General features: G+C 52.8%; 6 protein-coding genes across 6 annotated transcripts; 2 read left to right on the top strand and 4 right to left on the bottom strand.

Moving 5' to 3' along the window:
• Positions 1 to 234: 234 nt before the first annotated feature.
• On the top strand, positions 235 to 2,079 carry CPAR01_14991 (cytochrome P450; the record flags this gene model as incomplete). Its single annotated transcript, XM_060499241.1, has 5 exons — positions 235 to 309; positions 387 to 1,178; positions 1,243 to 1,581; positions 1,664 to 1,830; positions 1,914 to 2,079. 5 exons carry the CDS (start codon positions 235 to 237, stop codon positions 2,077 to 2,079), a joined length of 1,539 nt encoding a protein of 512 aa, XP_060342166.1.
• Positions 2,080 to 6,406: 4,327 nt separating this feature from the next.
• On the bottom strand, positions 6,407 to 8,948 carry CPAR01_14990 (beta-chimaerin; the record flags this gene model as incomplete). Its single annotated transcript, XM_060499240.1, has 5 exons — positions 6,407 to 6,684; positions 6,734 to 7,897; positions 7,947 to 8,559; positions 8,621 to 8,674; positions 8,730 to 8,948. 5 exons carry the CDS (start codon positions 8,946 to 8,948, stop codon positions 6,407 to 6,409), a joined length of 2,328 nt encoding a protein of 775 aa, XP_060342165.1.
• A 3,750-nt stretch (positions 8,949 to 12,698) lies between these two features.
• CPAR01_14989 (uncharacterized protein) lies at positions 12,699 to 13,925 on the bottom strand (the record flags this gene model as incomplete). The annotated part of the gene is made up of 4 exons (XM_060499239.1): positions 12,699 to 12,880; positions 13,029 to 13,134; positions 13,320 to 13,543; positions 13,682 to 13,925. 4 exons carry the CDS (start codon positions 13,923 to 13,925, stop codon positions 12,699 to 12,701), a joined length of 756 nt encoding a protein of 251 aa, XP_060342164.1.
• Positions 13,926 to 15,480: 1,555 nt separating this feature from the next.
• On the top strand, positions 15,481 to 16,764 carry CPAR01_14988 (RNA recognition domain-containing protein; the record flags this gene model as incomplete). Its single annotated transcript, XM_060499238.1, has 3 exons — positions 15,481 to 16,126; positions 16,219 to 16,447; positions 16,575 to 16,764. 3 exons carry the CDS (start codon positions 15,481 to 15,483, stop codon positions 16,762 to 16,764), a joined length of 1,065 nt encoding a protein of 354 aa, XP_060342163.1.
• A 760-nt stretch (positions 16,765 to 17,524) lies between these two features.
• On the bottom strand, positions 17,525 to 18,428 carry CPAR01_14987 (Ras family protein; the record flags this gene model as incomplete). The annotated part of the gene is made up of 6 exons (XM_060499237.1): positions 17,525 to 17,588; positions 17,642 to 17,874; positions 17,930 to 18,110; positions 18,168 to 18,226; positions 18,283 to 18,315; positions 18,399 to 18,428. 6 exons carry the CDS (start codon positions 18,426 to 18,428, stop codon positions 17,525 to 17,527), a joined length of 600 nt encoding a protein of 199 aa, XP_060342162.1.
• Positions 18,429 to 18,621: 193 nt separating this feature from the next.
• CPAR01_14986 (uncharacterized protein) lies at positions 18,622 to 19,421 on the bottom strand (the record flags this gene model as incomplete). Its single annotated transcript, XM_060499236.1, has 2 exons — positions 18,622 to 19,064; positions 19,154 to 19,421. Coding segments are annotated over 2 exons (711 nt in total), but the record flags the coding sequence as incomplete, so codon positions are not given.
• Between the last annotated feature and the right edge of the window lie 1,845 nt (positions 19,422 to 21,266).

Below are 21,266 nucleotides of genomic sequence, written 5' to 3'. Positions count from 1 at the left end.
GAATAAGAGGGGTTCGCTTGGTAATTGGGACGGAATCAGGGATGCGGGCGAGTGAAAGCCGATGAAACGGCTTCGAGGAGACGTGAAAAGGGTGTGTGTAGTGATATCACATTTGAATGGAAGCGCAAAAGAGTAAAGGGTTCTTTTTTATAAAGAGCCTGCTTGATCGATCTCGGGACGCTACTGGACATCAACTACTGACACCCAAGCCCCTCTTCAGATCAAGGAAACGATATGTTGCAATCCTTCAGCCTCGACGAGGCCCGGTGGTCTTTGATGCTGATTATGCCAATCGCGGCGCTCTCTACTGTAAGCCAGACCTTTCTATCCTGTTATGAATCCCCATAAGCACATTCAGACGGACCGAATACTCACCCCTCACACAGCTCCTCGCATACTTCATAGGATACGCCATCTACCAGCTCTACCTCAACCCCCTGCGGAAATTCCCCGGCCCAAAATTATGGTCAATCTCCTCCGTCCCCTACGTCCGCGAATTCATCGCCGGCACCTGTCACCTCACGATCCTCCAACTCCATCAAAAGTACGGCCCCATCGTCCGGGTAGGCCCCAACCACCTCTCCATCAACCACCCGGACGGCATGGCAGAGATCCGAGGCCACCGCAAGAGCTTCACCGGCGAGAACGGCAAAGACCCCGTCAACGCCCTGCCGAACCGCGACAACATCATCGGCGCCGACCGCGGGGACCACAGCCGCTTCCGCAGGGCGTTGGCGCACGGGTTCTCGGCGCAGTCTATGCTCGCGCAGCAGCCTATTATCAAGGGGTACGTCGATACCCTCTTTGAGAAGCTGCGGAAGGCATCGCGAGGTGGCGAGCAGACGGTGGATGTGGAGAAGTGGTTCAACTTTACCACGTTTGACGTTATTGGCGACTTGGCGTTTGGAGAACCCTTTGGGTGTCTTGAGGATAGCACGTATCACCCTTGGGTCGACCTCATCTTTAAGAGTATCAAGAACATGGCCATGTTGACGAGTTTCCGGCGTCTGCCGTGGCTGAAGCCGCTTCTCATGTTGACGCTTCCTAGGGAGCTAATGGGTAAGTATGCTCAGAACCGGGAGCTGTCGAGGGAGAAGTTGCGGAAGAGGCTGGAGCTTGGGAAGAGCCGGCCTGATTTCGTGGATGCAATGATCAGGAAGTCAGAATCAGCAGGACAGGTGAGTGCCGCCACTTTAGTCAGAATATCCCAGAAGAGGTCGATCTTCTGCCAGGTGCTGTAAGCCGGTTGCCAACATATCAATCCAGGCCATGTCGTTCGAAGAGATGACCTCCAATGCCATGGTCCTCATCATCGCCGGGTCGGAAACGACAGCCACGCTGCTGACTGCGGCAACGTACTTCCTCGCAACCAACCCACACGTGTTAGCCAAACTCAACGACGAGGTTCGATCGGCATTCACGACGGAGGATGAGATCGATATGCTCAGCGTGCAAAACCTGCCGTACCTCCTGGCCGTCTTGGACGAGAGCTTGCGGATGTTCCCGCCGGTACCTGGTCCCAGCCCGCGAGCCATTGGCGAAGGGGGCGATACGATTCTCGGCGAATTTATTCCGCAAGGTGTAAGTTACTTCCCCGCGGTGTCTTATTCATGGTGTTATGGGGGGCTATGTGCGCGCTGACTTTGAGAATCGTGCGTTCTAGACTGTAGTGGATACCTGGCATTGGTCAGTCTACCATAACCCCGACCACTTCGCAATGCCGGAGGAGTTCATCCCGGAGCGATTCTTAGGAGACCCGCGGTTTGCAAATGATGCCAAGCAGGCTCTGCAACCGTTCTCCATCGGCCCTCGCAACTGCATTGGGAAGAAGTGAGCAGCCCTCAAGACGTTCTCCATGGCTCAGACGACGGAGTCGGCACCGTTGGGATCCCCGCTGACAGGTAATCATCTAGTCTTGCCTATGCCGAGATGAGGTTGATTCTCGCGAGACTAATCTGGAACTTCGATATCCGCTCAGCAGCGGAGACAGCGAACTGGTACGCTGAGACAAAGGTCTACATTCTATGGGAGAAGGGCGGCTTGGATGTCCATCTGACACCCCGGGTTTTGAAAGGCTGAATGAGAGGTGCCCGAAATCAGATGAACGGCCTATTTGCAGGCATAGGATGGATTCTTTTGTGCCTCTATGAAGTTGGGACATAGAAGAAAATGCAAGGGATGAAACACCTTCATCATGTCCCATCTCATGCATCGCCCATCATCCTGAAGATCGGAAATGCTTTGTCTTTTCCGAACAAAACACTGAGGTAGTTTCTGACCACGGAGCCTATCTCTTCTCAGCCATGCGGCATCAATAATGAGAGAAGCAATGAGAAGCTCATTGCACCTCATGTTCCACCTACCTAAGCAAAATGCTGAAGCATGCGTTGAGTGATCGGGTGCTGGAAAGCTCCGGAATTGATCCGGACTCATCTCCGCTACGGCAGGCAGCTCCTTCGTCTGTGCTCTTTCATTGGCCTATCCCCAAAGCTCCACCCTTGCACGGAAGCGAAATGGTGGCCTCAGCCCGCAAGGTCCCCATGTGAATGCCTATATAAGGCCGACCTCCTCCTCCCCTTTGCTTGTTTTCCCTTCTTCTCTTCTTCATACTTACCTTCATGGGCGGTCTGGGGATCAAGAAATCCGGACCGCAGAGAGGGATGCCTGCATTGCACATCGCGGAGTAGACCTCTCTCGATTGTCCTTCGGGGCCATCGCTGTGGCAATTTTTGATTTTCACACCTTCACATTTTCATTGTATCCATCCGCTGCGTGCGATGGTATGAAGAAGATGCGCAGCCTCTCCAGCTTAGGTCAGGAAAAAAGCACCTTGATGGCCAGGTGACAAGGCTGCCACCCCATATAGGCCCCTCCAACTCTATTCCTGTCACCAGCACAGCAGGCGCCCCCTAGGTCGGGGGTCAGGTCAAACTGTGGCGTGGGTGGTGGAATGGTTAATGGTCACCAATTATTCACGCCAACCAGCCTACTCGACGACAGGCTTAGCGATCGAGTTCGAGTCCCAGCATGAGCACCAAGAGATGTAGCCCTCAAATCGGCACCGGGGGGGTGAACTCTTTTGCCATTTGGAGTGATTGTTTTGATGATGTTTCCAAGTGCCTTGGTGATGCTTTCTGGTGTTTTGATATCGCGATCCTCAATCTTAGATGCTTAGTCATCAATTTTTAGAGCCCGAGGCATCCCTCAACATCTTTACTCCGTAAATTATAATAAGATAGATTGTCATGCCTCGCGCCAGATCACTGCGGATGCACCAAATGATTTCGTAGAGTGTCGTGACTGCCTCATGACTTCTAGTGCTAGCTAACAAGTAAATGACATCCTGCCCTGAACCTTGGGGCCGAACCTCGCATGACTAAGCTTGTGGACGGGTCTAGTTCCACGCATCCTCTCAAGCAAAAGTCCTAGGCTACAGTATCGGATACGTCTCTGTAGAACCTGTCTGACCTGACTCTTTGAGGCGTGTATTGTATCAAACCTGGAATTTCTGAATTTGTTTACTCGAAGGGCCTATCCCATGGCCATACGAGTGAGCGTGCCTGGCGGAAATCTGCCAACGAGCCTCTAGCCTCAATCACACCATTCATTCAGTCGGAAGAACCCAAGGAGTTACAAAATCCTGTGTGTCTAGAAAGGGTCGACGAACCCAGTACCTCGTTCGGTCCTGTTTGGCCTTGGATGTCTTTCCTCCTTTCAAGTCAGGAGTACGGACACAATCAGGCAATTGGTCTTTGACAGAAATTCGCTAAAGGGCCATGAAGCCAGGTGGGAGGGGGGCGCGGTTGGTATAAAGACAGTCAGGGTGCCAAGTAGGCTCGTGATAATGCTCATCGACCTGCGACTTCCTGAACGCCTAGGCTGACAGCATGCATGTTGGTACCACCCAGATCACATGTGTTTACATCTACCTTAAGAGACATCAAAGGAAAGTAAGAAAGGACCAAACCCCCATTACACTCTTTATCTAGCTCGTGTTCACGTCTTATGCTAGCGTGTCTATACCCGGCAGTAAGATCTAGAACCACTACCTCCGAGATCACTAAGGAGAGACCGGAACTTCCGTGACACCAAGAAATTCCCTGCCGTCTCTTGACTGGGGTGCTCGCACCAACCGCTTCTTATGCGCCTTTGCTGGTTAGCAAGATGCGAGGCCAAATGTGGGGTTCCTAGCTGGAGCAGCCAGATGAGTGCCCCAACGTCCGCAAAGCACTGCGTGAGCTGTGTCTTCAGCCATAGTTTGCCTCATGCCAACGGGATCAGGAACCCCAGTGGCTAAAACAGGGCCTGTTATAGGAAAAGATAAAGTGAACAAGGTGACATGGCCCTTATCAAGCTAGAGAAGGACTTGATGAAAGGCTGCGGCACTTCAAGAGATCAGGTAGAAGATTGAGCACCAAGGGGGGTCACCTGCCCAGCTTCAGCTTGAGATTCCATTTCGTGGCACATAAAGAATGTCCCCCCAAAGTGGATATGGAGTTTCTCGGTCTCTACTATTTTTACCTTCCCTTGTCTTTTACACACGAGTGATCCCATCAGGTCCAAATGGGAGAGGTCAGCTCATCCATCCAATCTATGCTCGAAGCTCAGGGTTTCGGTTCGGAGGGCAAAGTATGCTCCGAGCCCGTGGTGCTGTCTAGTGGGATTAGATTATGACACCGCACGAATGAAATGTCATATGAGATCTCTGTCCTTGTAAGAGCCTCGTCACTTAACCATTACTTCCTGCTTCGTATGGATAGGAAGATATTCTCGGTGGTGTCTACGGCATTTTATATCAGAGCAAACAAGAGATTCCTCACAAGCCTATATAGATCAATCACATAGATATATACAAGACGCACCCTGGCAAGCCTAGAACAGACTAAGTAATCGTACTTGTCCGCTATGATAATGGAGAGAAATTCAAAAGACTCTAAGTTCCTTTCTTGTTCCTCTCTCTCTGTCTCCCCTTGACACTCTTGGAAAACCCCTAATTCTCTTACTAACAAAAAGACCTAAAGCCTATCACAGCCACGTTCTCTTTTCTAGATCCCGCTTCCCTAACGTATTCGTCACCCCGAACGGCAGGACGATAAACGAGGATAAACACCCGTGGTCTTTAAAAATGTCTACCTTACTCTGTCCCTAGGTCCTATCGCATCGACTCCAAAATTATAAAAGGCAGCTCATCTCCCTCGACCATTCAAAGCTCGACTAGCTTCTACTGTGATCACTTCTTCGATATGGTTTGTAATGACCTCTCACGAGTATTAGAACGCGGCACCTTATACATTTTAGCATAAAGCACTGAGGCAGGAATACAAGAATGATGAGCATGCTTTATTAGTTCCAAGTCTGGTGTAGTTGACTTCGCTCCTTCGATGGACCGAGAGACCCGTTGCCCGCTGCCGTCATCTCTCCCATTCATGATGCGATTAAGACTCTTTCTGCTTACAGCTCCTCCTTGACTTAGAGAAGGGAGCGGGCTCGCTCTTGGGTTAGGGATACTTCCGACCTTTACCGTGAACGCACTAACTTAGCAGAGTGCAGGTCAAAAGAGTTACAAGACAGCCTTACGTTTTAAGGGGTCATTATCCTGTATTCCAAAGGGAACGAATACGAGCGTGATACACGACGATACAAAACGAGCGCGTTACTACTGAGAGATGAGTATCTGAGTCATAGTAACCGAACGGAGCTGCCTTCCACGCACCAGAAACACCTTCCGTGGCCCTCTCGAGCATTCATTCCTTAGCCCACCAATGTGACACAAGTCAGCCGTGCCCTCGAGTCGTGGGCGAGAACGAGGCAACCTAGTAACCACAATCACAACGATAGACCTATATACACCACATCATGGCCTTTCTAAAATATATGCCAACATTCACGCAAAGGCACAAAGCAAAATATCACACGAACGAATTGATTGCTCATATTTTCCGCTCATCCCCTTCATCCAGGTTGCTACATATTCCTACGGCACCCCTCCATTCGATGTTTCCCAGGCCGCCCCGGCAGTCGTCCGACAAAAGGACCACATGAGAAAGGAAGGAGAGAGCTGCAAAGAGAAGAAGAGAAATCAAAAGAGGACGCTGAACGCGACGCTGTGCTGTGATGTGCTACAGAACCCTGGTATCCCTGAAATTTGAAAAGAAAAAGGATGGAGTTCTGAACCCCCAAACGCCACCCCTTACGCTCTGCCGAAACCCGTTGAATCCAGACCATTTTGTGAACATCCATGCCTTTGAACCGATCTTGAAAGACCTGTTGCCGGCGGATAATTCCTCGCCTGAATACATGGGCGATTGTATGTACGTTTCGGCCCAATCTAACCTAGATCAGGAGACCTGCGAATTTTTGAGGACTTGAAACAGGGACGCTAGAACGAGTGCAAGCCATGCCGCAATCATTCGTCGTCAAAGATCTCGTAGGTGTTTTGTAGAATTGTATCGACAACCTTGATCTGCCATCCGGCGTCGGCGATGCTAGTTGCCGGATCGGTGCCCATGACCGTGGGGCCAAAGATGACGGAAAGGTTGTGGGAGTTCATCCGGTTGACATGGGAGTTCTCCATGACGCGGTGGAGGTGGAGGGTCAGCGAGCGCAGAGTGGCGTAGTTGGGATCGGGGAGGCTGTTGATGATGGCGTGGAGGGAGTCTCGGCGAACGATGTCATCTTCTTGTTCTGGGAAGGGTTAGTGATAGTCAAAATCAATCAAGAAAGGACAACGTACTGGCTGCCTCGATCAACTCGCTGTGGTGCTCTGTAGTGAGCAGGGGGTTGGGGAGATCACGCAAGAACTGCTTCAACAGGCCAGTAACACTATTGACGTCATGGTAAAAGTTCTCGGGATTTCTGAAATCCAACGCTGGGTTGCTCGAGTCGGTGTCGAACATGGTCTTGAGCTTGTTGATATGCGTCAATGAGCCGGACTGTCGGTAGATGCCCTCGACGCCAAGTCCGTAGAGGTCCACTGCCTGGATACACTGATAGACGACCATGGGCACAGGCAAGCCGTCTCGCTCATACAAGCGAGGCAGGCTTAGCCCGAATGTGGGCCTCGCGGCATTGGGCGACGGCCCGGAAGGACCGCCGAGAGGAGGGGATTGTCTGTTCTGCTGAGGGTATCCTCCTGCACCTGGTGGTGGTCCTTGAGGAGGATACTGTTGTGCCGGTGGAGCCTGGTGCTGCTGAGGAGGCTGGTACTGGCTTTGTGGCGGCGGCGCTCGTTGCTGGGGCTGCTGCTGCGGCGGCGGAGGCGACTGCGATGTCTGGAATGGCAATGCTCCTAGCTGTGGCGGTCCTTGAGAGGACATGCCACCGCTATTGTACGTTGGCGCTACAACACCAGAGTTGCGGTTCGACTGGAATTGCTGCTGTTGGCTGGGCTGGTTCAGCATGTTGTTAGTACTGAAGCTACGGCCGTGCTGCTGCGCTTGAGGAGAAGGGTGCTGCTGCTGAGACGATGGCCTTGGCTGTTGAGCAGCCGGCATATTAGGCGGCGCAAAGCTTTGGGGAGAGTCGGCTGGCGGTTGGAAATTGCTGGGTCTAGCAGGAGGTGGCATATCTCGTTGCTGTTGCTGGTTTGATCCTCCTGGTGGCCCAGAGAACGATCCGGATGGCGCGGCCTGCGGTACGTTTGATACCGAAGCATTGGGCTGGTGGCCCATTGCTTGCTGGCGGGCGGTTGCCAAGATCGGGTTCTTCTCGTATTTGACCTCGCCGTTATTGTTGGCAACCTTCGAGTGGTGAGACGTCAGGTAATCGTGAAGGTCCTTTTCGTTGTTAATGGCCAGAACGGCCTCGCGAAGACTGCGCGGTCCTCCACCAGAACCTTGGCCCTTGATGGGGCTAATGCTAAGACCGTTACTCAAGAGCAGCTTCTCGTTGAAGGAGGCTGCGACTGCGTTAGCTCAGGTTCTCTAAGAAGCGATGCGTTGACCAACCAAACTTCTGCATTTGCAGCGCCAGACCAGAGTCGGTCTCCTTGACCAAGTCCTGCAGAGCAGAGATGGCCTCCGGTCTCGTCCTCGCAATCAATTCGGCCTTCTCACTCTGCAGTGTCTGCACCTTGGCCTGGTAATCCTGATCGGCGCCTTGGGCTTTGCGCAAGAGATCCTCCTCATGCTGGGGGCCAGACTTGGACTTCAAGCTGAACATTTTGCCGCTGTTCCTGCTGGTGTCGCCAGTGCGCGCGCGGTCGTACTCCTCAGCCAAACTGTCGTATTTGGCCTTGGACTTGCGCATCGCGGCCTCCAATTCTGCCACCCTGTGTTCCGCCGCCAAGCCGTTGGCCTTCCATCCTTTTCTGCTACGCTCGGCCACGGCGGCAAGCTCGAGCAGGTCGTCGTGCATCTGTTGTAGTGAGAGGGCGAATTGCGTTCCGTTTTCGGCCATGCGCTCGTGGATGTACATCATTTCGCTGTAGGCCTGCGCAAAAGAGCCTTGCCTGTGGTCGGGCTGGTGCATTGTTTCCTGGCTTATACGGGACAACTTCTTGAGTGAGGAGGCGTGGCTTTCTTCGATGTGTGATCGCTTCTTGAGGAAGAGTGCGAATTCCTAGAGTCTCCGTCAGCAGCTGTCATCCTCGTCGGGAAATGGGGTCGGGTTTCGGTCTCACCTTTGCGGAAGCGATACTCGCCTTGAGCTGGTTGAGCATGGTTGCGACACCAATCTGGGCCATTGTCAGTATTCGGGTGGTCCGGAGAGAGAGCAGACTGCCTCCTTACGTCTGATGATAGCACTTCCTGGACCTGGCGCGAGACCTCAGAAGTAGGCGCTGAGCCCGTGTCGGTACCGGCGGGCGGGCCGCCGTTTGCCGTTGCGGCTCCCCCATTCTGTGAGGGAGCTGCGGTTTCTGTGTTTCCTAGCGACATGCTGCTTGCTCTGTCGCGCTGTTCGTTGTGGGAGGGTAGGTTGTCGTCGGATGGGGAGCGGAGGTCGGCCATTTTGAGAGGTCGGGGGGGAGTTGAGCGATGCGGCGCAAGTCTAGTCAGGTAATACGAGATGGAGGCTCGGGCTCAGGTGGCGGCAGGCTACTTGCGAAGACGGGACGGGACAAGGAAGAAGCCAGGACAGGCGTGGTTTCGTGGCGTGGAGGAGTGAGGTGAGTGAGGGCGCGAGCTTTGCGGATTTGCGGCTTTGCCGTGGTGAGAGGTAGATTCCCGGTGCGACGGTGGTGGTGACCGTGAGCGAGGAGAGTTGGGGGATGTGTTTAGGTGGAGAGGCAGGGGGTGAAACGGAGGTAATTCATGCGAGAGGCTCGATGATGGGTTCGTGGGAGTATGGGTCGTCCAATGTGACCGGTCGGACGGGGAAGTGATGGGTATCGTGCGGATGAAATGTGGCCTTGGATACACGGATGGGCGCGGGACGGCGATGGAGGAGGTGGTTGAGGTGGTGGTAGTGGTGGTGTGCTGCACAATGGAAGATGGGCGTCGCTTGTGCGTGGGTACCTGGGCAGCTGCTGATGGACCGGGGAGCACACGGAGAACGGATTAACGTGGGACGAGTGAGGGACCACGACCTGGAGAAAATCGACGAAGACGGGCGAAAGTGGTACGTCAGGGACCTGTCTACCTTTGGTAAGGTAGGTGGCTGAAGATACGATAGTGGACGTTTAACGGCGTTGACGCGTGGAATTGGAGCTTGGAGAGACTTTGATCTGGAATATTGCTGGAACCGACAATGGAATGGATGTCTCGGGCTATTTTTTTTTTCTTTAACTCTCGAATTTCTTGGGACGAGACTACGAAGGTACAGTGCCGTGGTCTTAGCGTACGTAAGGTATGTACGCAGTACATTAGGCATGGAAGCCGGGCCGCAGGTGCAGAACTGAAGGAAGGAAGGAAGGAAGGAAGGAACCTAAGGTGGTGAGCACACGGGGTCCTTGGGTCGCGGCGGAAGGAAGCTGCGAGGTGGAGAAAAGCGACGGGATAGAAAGAGCGAGAGAGGTAGAGAAATGTCTGAAATCGGCAAGCGACAGCTGGAAGCAACGCCCTCGTCGCACGGCCTTGCTTTTCGTTTACATTATTCGTTTGTACCTTGTTGTTACAACCTACCTTTATGTACTTGATTTTGATACCCGACACGAAAGATGCAAACAGAGCACGAGACCAAAGCAATTCGTCCTCGACGCCGGCAGTGTTTGCGATACTTTTGCGATTCAGAGGCACAAGACCATCTACATGACGAGTGCCACTGCTATGCGCCCCAGAGGCAGACGTAAGTCAGGACGTGATGGACAACCACACCTCACCTCAGCTCTTGACTGCAGATGGTAAGTGAGTTCCCCTACATTCTACGGATGTCTTGAGGACGATTCAGTTGGATGCTATGAATAGCGACACTGATGTCTACTGTAGCGCAATCAGATCGAGACCCCGGTGACAGCCGACTACCTTAATCTCCTCCCCTCCAGTACCATCAAATGGTCTCTTTCGCTGAGGCGTCCCTCTCTCCACTATCGGGGCTAAAACGAATAAACTGGAGCCCCCAGCCTCTCACCCCTCTTCAACTCCATTCGCAAATCACACAGACCTCGCACCGCCCGCCACCGCCGCCCCAATCGACAAAACGGGCACGTAGTCTCTTTCGAGCTTAGCCCCCCTCAGTTGAAAGCTGAGCACTGTCCTGCCGTGCCTGCCCACCCGTGCTCAGCGTTGAAGAATAACGAAAGTCACCCTCCAAAGCGGCATGTCTCTCGATTTGTCCTGGTATTGAGGCACGAGGTAGCAGTTCACGGCAACCTGAAGCATCAAAACAGCAGATCATCTTAGACCCACGCGAGGCAACATCAGCCCAGTGACACATCGCTAAAGGGTACCAAGTAGCCATCGCGCAGGTTTAATTCAGCTCGGATACGAAATGGACACACCATCACACCTTTTGAACGGATACGTTGAGCTCTGGAGATGCCTCAAGTGGCCCGCCGATCCAGGACATGCTCTGTTTCGTGGTGCTCGTATCTTCATCTGGTTACTTCCAGCTCGACCATCGCTATTAACCAGCGACAGCTGTAGAAAAGTCTGTCAAATAGTCGTACTGGAACTTTCGAGCTAGCCAAGGGTTTGATTCCTTCAACGTTCGACAATGGAATGTTTCGAGTTCCCAATTTCTTCCACTGTCGAGGCGTTGATAGGTTCCACTTACAATTCAACGAGGTTTTATTGCTATAACTCAAGCAACAATACGGCTTCCTCCATTGTTCACACTCACACATGTTGCCTTTCGCATAATCACATCCATCTACCGACTAAAGATTTGACAGCAATTGACAATCGACCCCTTGGACATCCCATGTTCGGCCTGTCTCCATCCTCTTGTCATCCCAAAACCGTCCCCTCGACGTCGATCTCGTACAAAGTGTATCAAGCCTGCCGTCCCCTGTCCCAGACACCACGGCACGAATTCGACTTGGCATCCCGAGTCCGACAACTGCGACAGAAGATCTTCAAACCCGTCCAGTTCTGGACATTCTCTTCAACTGCCATTCATCCCAAACCCCCAGTTTGATTTTGCTTGGCCGTTCCCCCCTTCCATTGCAACAGTCACCTCGACCGTCGGCGTCCCTCGCCTATTTCGATCCATGCCCCGCGGCTGCGTTCGTCTAGTCTAGGCTTATATTTAAAGTGACGGATCGAGAACACAAAGGGCCCCTGGTACCGGAGGTGTGGGCTCGAATTGTCACCTCAAACGCTTGCCGAGCCGACTTTAACTCTACGCAGGCGATCCCTACCTTCTAGACTTTGGCGGGGAACATCTGACTGACTTCAGACCGCCAAGCTTCACTGATTCTGTTGATATCGGGGTGTAATATATCACCACCACCTTCAGTCAATGGTCCAGTGTCAGCAACTGCATAAGAGGTATCCCATTATGCATAGAGCACCATCTCGCAGACTTCCATGGAGACAAAGTGGGGGAGAAGATGCCATCCAATGCGTCGTCCACTCTTGCCGTCATAAGGCAAGTGGACTGTGAATGAACAAAACTCTCATCATGCCGTAGGAGGAATACCACCAATCTCATCCGCGTACGATAGTCCAAGGACCTTGTCTTGGTTCATTGTACATGTCGGAACGGGCATGACAGACGTCAGCGTTTCAAGCTCTCTCCCGCGATAGTAGTCTTTCCAACAGGCGCTGTACCGGATGTGCCGGACTCGGGGCAGACCCAGCTTTAAGTATTGAGTGCCGGATGCGAATTACTTGATGTCAAATGCTCTCTATGCCTTCCTCTTGACCAGAGACCATGACCGTGATCTGCCGGCGTACCTAGTCCCAGATGAAGCTGAGTAACAAACGCTTCCCTCGTTCCCTTCCAAATCATCCCAAGACATGTGAGACTGGACGAAGACGGGGCGTGACATCTGAACAAGTACCGGCTGTCGCCGTAGATTCCGATTTGTCTCCTTGACCCGCGTCTTGACGCGCCTATTCTATAATATGGGGTCAGCAAGCTCCCAGCAAGCCTTTTCTAGGCCCTTCATCAGATGCTCTTTCCCCGCCATCGTCACCCCGGTAGTACTATACCGAGACGGCAGCCATCACAATCGTCTCATTACGTCCCTTCTTCCGAGAACTTCACACCTCTCCTCTAATACCTCGCCATGCTTTTACTTCAGAACGTCTCCTAGCTCCCACCTATACACGATAGCAATCCCGCAGCCATCGTCACCACCCTTTCTTCGTCGCTCCCTAATAAAAAATCAAATCCAAAGGCTTCTGCTCGTCCCCGTACCGCTCCTTAAACTCCTTCCTCGACAACCACCGCGCGAGCGGGAGCATCGTGTCCTTCATGTCCATGATGCCGCGCTTCTTTTGATCAATGTGCGAGGCGTCGACCACGAGGCGCTGGAGTTTGTCTAGTTTTAGGGCTCCTAGGTTTGCAAAGTTAGTTTGCTATGTTTTCTGGGCTATGTATGTTCTGTGCACGTTCTCTGTGTCTCTCGTGTTGTGGCTATTTGGAGGTCCATAACCGCAGTGATGTGCGTAAAAGGGGGGGGGGGGTTAGTTTACGGTACTCACCATTGTCTACCAACTCCATGAGTCTGGCGGGCGTTCCGACCGCGATGCCCGTTCTTGTCTTTTGTAGAAACTGGACTTGCTCGTCTACCTTCATGTGCTTTGCAAACTATGAATGTACCCACGTTAGCCTTCTTCCCATCTTCGCCCCTCAAACCGGATACCAGTATGAAGAAACGTCCCCCCCCCCCCCAATACTCGAATCTCAAAAGAGTGAGGGGATTCAAGGTAAACAGAATATTCAGAGCGTGAAAAAGTGACTAGGAGAAGAAGAGGAGATAATTGAAAACTCACCAGCTTGGAAACGGTACTCTCCTTCCCCTGAAACTTCCTCACGGCCCTCACGACGTCCGCCGCCCTCAAGCCCGCAGCAGCGACGATGATGGTGTGCGGCGCGCCCTTGACCTTGGGCGCCGTGAAGAGCCTGTCGGGCCTCTCTGCAAAGTTCTCGAGGAAGGCGGGGAGGTTGCCCAGGGCGCGGGGCTGCGTCCAGGATGTGGTGTCCTTGATGGCGTTTGCTTGTTTGTGTCAGTACGATTTTTATTCATTTGTTCTCCAAAGTATTCTCTTCTCTTTATGGGAGTAGGATCATACGTATGAAAAAACGAGGTAATTGGGAAAGGAGTAATAAAAAAATGACGAGTCGCAAAACTCACCAGAGATGGACAGATCCGAAAGCTCAACCGGACTCAGATCCGTACCGAAGCGGGAAATCTTTTGCGCCGTGTAGTCTGCGAGGAGCTGGTTGTCCATGACGGCAAAGGACTCGTTGATTCCCAGCTCGGCGTTGAGTAGCGTCTCGTCGACCTGGTAGGCTGACTTCTTCTTCTGCTTCTTTGCCTTTTGGCCGCCCTCGCCGCCTTCTTGGCTGGGCGCCGCTCTCTTTTTCGTGTTGGACATTGCTGTGTGTCGGCGTGTGGGGTTTGCGTTCTGGGAAGTCTTGGTATACTGGTTGATGCCTGAATGAAGTGAGTTTCCGGGGGGGTTGGACGTATTTCAGGTGAAGACTTTTTGGTGGTTTACTAGTTTCGGTGAGGATTTTGATGTAGTTGATATGAGAACTGGGCTGCGTATGAAAAATTTCGATGTTGAGAAGGAAAATTTCAATCTCGCACTGTACATACGAGAGGTAGGCCCCTTGGGTGATGCCTGGGGAGAGATCCGTTAGGTGCTTGGGCCCGCACTGGAGCACTCACAGTGCGCATGTTTCCGTCTGCTAAAGCTCACCTCCAGACAGGCAGTTGTTGACGGACTGACCGAGGGAAGTGACGGACTTTGTGAAGAAAGAACCTTTTCATTATCTGTGTGTACACTACCTGATACTTATTGGACAAGCTTGCAGAGGCAAAAGGGAGTTCATATCATTTCCCCTTTTTCTATGAGACTGGGCAATAGCAGCCGAGGGGTCGCAGGAAGGGGGGCCTTTGTGGTTCCGCAGCTGTTGTGCTCTCCATTGACCTCCGTCAAGTACCCTAGAAGAGAGGATAGCCTTCATAATCTGCAATCGTTACTTGGTAAGGTAGGCAACCCATTCGACACATGTGTGGTTTTTCTTACAACTCCTAACAGATGACGTACAATACTGCCGAGCAACTTGTACTTAGACTGTGTTCGCTTTTGCTGGGCGCCAAGTAGTATCCAAAGACCACTCGTCAACACACCCCATACAGTCGCAAAGGAAGGCAGATGATGATGATCGTACCATCCACACAGTAGTGGTTTTGCACGCAGATACCCGCAATCCCTAAACATCTGTCAAATGAGGAGGAAAACATCTCTTTCTCTCCAAGTAGCTCATGGCTCTCGCTGAGAAGCCAAGTCAGCCAAATGCCGTTGAAACCAAGAGCATCTTGTTCACATAGCCTTGTGGCTTACATGAACAGCGTGAAGCCAGCAGCCTACCTTCTAGAGACGAGTCACTTCGCTTTCCCAAGCACCAGCAAGTCAAGCCAAATCTCATCAGCACAGAAACGATACAAACCGAGCCAGAAGAGAACGAATCACTCCAATGCCGAAATCCAAATGTCCGTCCCATACTCCCCTCTCCCTGCCCGAGATCCCGCCTCCGATAGAATCGTACCCCACAGGCCGGCCGCATGTATACCGGTGTACGAGTGAGCGCGCGCCAGCCAAGCACGGTCACTCAGTCCCATAAAAGTTTTCTAATCGCTGCCCGCCGCTCCTTATCCTTCCTTATCGCTCGCGCGCCCCCACACCGAAACTTTTTTTTGGTCCCCCGAAGTTCGTAGGTAGTCTCTGGGCAACAATTTTCAAAGGGGAAATATTTTGAACCGAGTTCCCCCTTCTTGACCGCGTCGTTTCTTGCTCCACAGTACGGTGACCGCTACGGGACCCTTCGAATTATAATCCCAAACTTTGTTGTTCTCGTTCAATTCGACACTTCATACCAACGATCTCGAATCTTCCTCGAGTCCAAGGCCCAGCATCAGCAACAATGGCCTCCGCAGAACTCTCCAAGAAGCGCAAGCGCGCCGAGCCCACGGCCGACGCCGCCGCCGTCGCAGACGAGTCCTCGACGAAGAAGTCCAAATCCGAAAAGAAGGAGAAGAAGGAAAAGAAAGAAAAGAAGGCCGCCGCCGAATCCGCACCCGAAAGCGGAGAATTCATCGCCCTCGAGGAATCAAAGGCCGAAAAGAAGGAACGCAAGCGCAAGGAAAAGGAAGCGCGTAAAGCCGCCGAGGCCGCCGTAGAGGACGCATCAGCAGACGCCGACGCAATGGACGTTGACCCGCCCGCGCAAGAGAAGAAGGTTAAGAAGAGCAAGAAGGAAGATTTGGATGTCAAGACGGAGAAGAAGGAGAAGAAGGATAAGAAGGACAAGAAAGAGAAGAAGGATAAGAAGAAGAAGGAGGCCGCTGCAGAGACCGAGACTGAGGTCAATGGTGTAGAGACTGCTGTCGCCGAGGAAAAGACGGAGAAGACGGAGAAGAAGGAGAAAAAGTCAAAGAAGGCGAAGAAGGCAAAGGACGAGGCTGCGCCGGCGGCAGCGGCCCCTGTCGAAGAAGCAGCGCCTGAGCCAGCAGCTCAAGAAGAAGAGACCACCGAGGGAGGAAAGAGGGAAAAGTACATTGTTTTCGTCGGTGAGTCCAGCCTACATCCCTCCCATCACCATCACCACCTCCAAACCCAACAAGTATGGACGCCCAGCTAACCATTCTCTCAACCCCCCCAGGAAACCTCCCCTACACGGCAAACAAGGACTCCATCAACGCCCACTTCGCAGCCTACAAGCCCTCGGCCATCCGCTGCCTCCACAAGGACGGCAACCCCAACGTCTGCCGCGGTATCGCCTTTCTCGAGTTCTCCAACGGCTCCAACATGCGCACCTGCCTCGACAAGATGCACCACACCTCGTTCGACGACGGCCTCTCGCCCGCGCGCCAGATCAACCTCGAGCTTTCGTACGTTTGCGTCCCGTATTCCTTCACCCCTAGCCCTCACCATCCTACCCTGATCCTAACCCTCCTTCTACCTCTCCTAAACCAACCCCTGCCTCCCCTGATGTAAACTTCAGCTAACAAACAACAGCGCCGGCGGCGGAGGCAAGAGCAAGTTCCGCAAGGACAAGATCAAGGAGCGCAACGTCCAGCTCGACGAGAACCGCCACAGGCGCATGCAAAAGGAGGAGGAGTACAAGAAGGAGAGGGCCAAGCAGGGTGGGGCCAACTCCCAGCAGGATAGCATCCACCCCAGTCGCTTGGCCATGATGTATCAGTAGACGGAAGGATGGACGAACGGGCATGTATGTTGGAGAGGTGTAATTTCGTCGTTGTTGGACTGATGAACAAAAAGCTGGATCTGGATATATATACACCTCTGGATCAAGGAACCAGGAGTTGTGGTATAGAAAAAAGGGAGATCAATAGAGCCATCAAAGCATTGCAAGCAACATCAAGATTCTCACGCATCCAATACCCAAGTGCATTTGCAATGGCAGTCAATTCTCAAGACGAAGCTCATCCCTTCCTGACCCAGTGTCTAAATTCCTCCATGAAAAAAGTAGTGTCTTTGTGAGAGTGAGTGCTATCTACAGAAAACGTGGGATATCCTTGTGTTGTTATGTTGCAAAGCATGCCTGCTACCAACGATGCCCCATTGTGTCTGTCATTCTCTTCTTCGCCTTTTGCTCCCGGAAAAGAGACAAAAGAGCAATAACGAAAGCACTGATCCTGCTCAACTGCCATGACCGATTCCAGAGACACCACGAGTGTCATTCACAAATTCGGTGTGGCAGGTGGGCGAAATCTGATATTTGGGGGTTTGTTGCGATCTTCGCAGGCTGTGCTCAGCGGGGGGCTCTCGAATGAGGTTGTGCCTCTGAAAATAAGTGTCTCTTCTCGTTGGATAAGCGTGAGGCACCGGGTTGTGCAACATGGTTGAGCCCTGACGAAAAGGCAGCAGAGAACTAGGCGTGTTATACACTGCCGAACGCCAATACAAATGTTAACCCGCAACGCTTGAGGTCAGGTTAAAGGCGTTTACAAAATCGTGCACTTGGACTTCTTCTTCTGCGTAGCGACCGGGCGAGGGTTCAAGACGGCACTAATTCCAGGTTAGCTATTTCCTCTGACACATTGGCACTGAAGAATCCTCACCGAATAGCCTCATCGAAAACGCTCTTCAGATTTCTCTGTGTCAGGGCAGAGCACTCCAGGTACTTGTGTGCCTTGATCTCCTTGGCGCAAACCAAGGCCTGATCGTAGGAGACGGGCTCCATGCGCTTTTGGCGGAGGGACTCGAGGGTGTTGGGGTCCTCTCTCAAATCCAACTTGGTGCCGACGAGGATGATGGGAATGTTTGGCGCATGGTGGTCGATCTCGGGGTACCACTGCATCAAATTAGTGCTGATCTCCATGTGGTGGTCGTGGTGCAGGATGCCGTACCTTGGCCTTGACGTTGTCAAATGACGGCGGGCTGACAATGGAGAAGCAGATGAGGAAGACGTCGGTCTGGGGGTATGAAAGCGGCCGCAGTCTGTCGTAATCTTCCTGACCAGCAGTATCCCAAAGTCCCAGGCTGATCGGCTTTCCATCAACCATCACACTCGCCGAGTAGTTGTCGAAGCTAGAAGCTCGAGGTCAGATCGAAACTCCATCATCAGTCGCCATGTAGAGTGCTTACACGGTAGGAATGTACTCGCCGGGGAAGGCGTTCGTTGTGTAGGAAATAAGCAGGCATGTCTACAAGATGGATTAGTCGCGAGATGCCGAGGGGTATGATGATGGGAGCAGCTTACTTTTCCGACAGCACCGTCACCTGTCACCACGCACTGCAAGATCACAACACCATTAGCGATTCGCTCCTTCCCAACTATCGATATCAGGATGATGGGTGTCGCCAAGCGCGACGCACCTTCAACGACTGGACTCCTGGCTGAGCCATTTCTGTGATATTCTAAACGATGTGTAGTTGGATTCCACGACAGTCGTTGATGCGAATAGAGTTCGCAGGTTGGGTTAGGAGAAGCGGCGGCGAATTGGAAATCGATCCGAAATGGGATTCTGCAAAGTCAAGTGTGACACCAGGTTGGAGGGACAAGGAGAATTGGCGAGCGTTTGGATTAGGCGGTGGTTGCTCAGATGTGTGTTTGGTCCTGAGGAATCGCAATTATGGGTATGGTATAGAGAGCTTTGGTATAGTATGGTACGATGTGGGCGGCCTGGGCTGGCGACAAGCGTCGTGTCGTGTCGCGTCGTGTCGAACAGACAAAGCGGCAAAGGAGATTCAGGTTCCAGGTAGCAGGAGCGGAAGGAACGAGGCGAGAGCAGGAGGGTCTAGACGACGAGTCTCTGTTTGACGGCAAGGTTAGGGTCGGATACAGAGCGAGGTAAGGTAGGCGAGAGAAAGAGTCAAAGGGTATGAGAGTGTGAGGTGAGAGTTTGGGACTTGGGTATCCGTACAGATGGAAGTGAGCAGAGTTGGCGTAAGGTGGCAGAAGAAAGCGAAGCAGGCACACTGCGCGGCAGCAGCAAAAGACGACTGGAGATGGGGAGTCTGAGCTCTGGTGGGTTCCGATGGCTGCATAAAAAGTCGAGGTCAGAAATGTTTTGACACAGCGGAAGGGATTAGTGCCGCAGGAGGTGAAGCTGGAAGGGTGATAACGGTACCCTGTATATCTAACCTTCTTCTCAGGCAAAGAAAGTGGGGATGGGGGCAATTGGGAAACCTGAGGGAAGGGAAGTGGAGGGGGTCGGGGTGGGCACTGGGCACACTGGCGCTGGGCAGGCGGTTTAGAGTAGCAGTGCGGTAGGGTCGTCGTAAGGTCCAGGGAATGGAAGGAAAGGTATGAGGTGAGGTGGTGAGGTAAGGGCAAGGCAAGGTGAGGAGAGCCCGAGAGCAGTGCTGAGGTGGAATGGGAATGGCTACCTCAGTAACTTGGTCCGACGTAGGTAGTTAGGTAGGTACCTTTTGGTACGGGGTCTGTCTGGTCTTGGGACAGGGCAAGGGGGGAGAAGCCGACGGGGGTGTGTTGAAGGTGGTGGGAAAGGGAAAGCGTTGGACAACGGGAGAGGAGTCTGAGGAGAGGAGTATCCATCCGTACGGATGGGAGGAGAAGGATGAGAGAAGAGGAGCGAGCCCGAGGACAGCCCAGACCAAGCAGGACAAAACACTCACCAGGATAAGGCAAGATGCAATGAGAGACAGTCACCAAGGCAGTGTGCTGTACGCAGTATTGGTACTGGACGGATCCAGATTAGAGCAGCAAGAAAGTCACTGCTGATGGGATAGGGATTCAATGTTTCGAGGTTGGCGGCTACCTTACTTTTGCTGTCAGAGGTGGGAGTGTGCCCCAGCCGCAGCAAGCTACAAAGAGTGTTGAAGAGAACCTGAAGACGGGATGGGATGTTGGGTTGTCACGTTGTGTGAGTTGAGTTTGAACAACAAAGAAGACAAGAGGGCGGTGGCAGTGGAAGCAGCCGGCCGTGGCAGTGAGCGATATCGAGGCAAAGCACGATTGACTGGAGATTTCAAGAGATTGATTATAGTGGATTGGGAGAAGATGGCGGGTATTGCCAACGATGGATGATGGATAGGTACAGAGAAAGCACACAACGGCTAGGTAGGTAAGGTACAAACACAAAGTGACGAACAAGCAATAGAAGCCAAGGCAACGGAAGGCAAAGGTTTGGCAAGATACGAGGCGAGTGAGGTGAGGATGAGGCAAGAAGCGCTGAAAACCAAGGTACCTTTGGTTAGGTAATGTAAGGTAAGGTACCTTGCTCCCCCGACGTAGGTAGAGAGCGGTAGAGAGGTACTTACACAGATAACCAGGCGCGGGTTTGGGAAGGAGGGGAAGCAGAGGGGACCATATGGGTGGCACGTACCGGTGAGCGGTCTGCGATGCGATGCGATGCGCTGCAGTGCAGTGCGTCGCGCGGGCAGCAAGGAGCTCCTGGCTGCAACAGTTTCGGCGTCAACGTGCTTTACCTTGTAACGACCTATTGACCAGTGATCCCAATCCAATGGGAAAGCGGCGGCAAAGAGGGCAAAGAGTTACAGGTTCGCAATATCTGAGTTGGGGGGTCCTAGGTAGAGTTGCCAATGGAGAATGGAAGCAATGCGTCGCGACCAGACGAAGACTGACGGACTCATTACTGGACGGTAGTAGACCAACGTAAGTTTGGCATAGCAGATGATTGATTTGATTGACTGGATGGATCTGATGGTGTGCAAGGTGAGGCGAGAAGGATGAGACCAGCCGGGCGCGTGTGGGAGGTCACTGGCGGTTCACAGGCCCAAGGGAGAGAACTTGAGGCTTGCACGAAGTACCTTAGGTAAGGCACCGTGCAAGGTACCAGTGGACGCTGCACTGCGTTTGAAGGTGTTTGAAGGCGCGGGATGGATTTGGGACTTGGGAAGGAGGACAGACTGGATTGGGTGGTCAAGATCCGGCAGGCGGGCACGGCGCAGGCCAGTCAGCGGCGGAATTCTTCGGGGGGTGGACGGTGGACGGTAGGTAAGATGTGGGTTCTGAATTTCTGGTGGTCAATATTGGTCGGGTCCCGTCTGAAGACGAAGATGAAGATGCGAGCGAGATGGAGTATCTTGTCCTTCCATTGTAGGTGTTAACCTTTGAAATCACGCGGAGATTGTCTGCCGACAGACACTAAGGTAGATGGTCGGCGATGATGTAGGAGGTGCCTTCCCACGCTTGCTTCCTTCCTTCCTTGGAGGCGGAAAGCGAGTGAAGGAAACGGGAGGCAAGAGCAAGTTCTTACT

This window comes from Colletotrichum paranaense (assembly GCF_030867605.1).
Source record: "Colletotrichum paranaense strain IMI 384185 chromosome Unknown Scaffold_17.1, whole genome shotgun sequence".
Classification (NCBI taxonomy): domain Eukaryota; kingdom Fungi; phylum Ascomycota; class Sordariomycetes; order Glomerellales; family Glomerellaceae; genus Colletotrichum; species Colletotrichum paranaense.
This window is presented reverse-complemented; position numbering and strand designations above follow the sequence as displayed.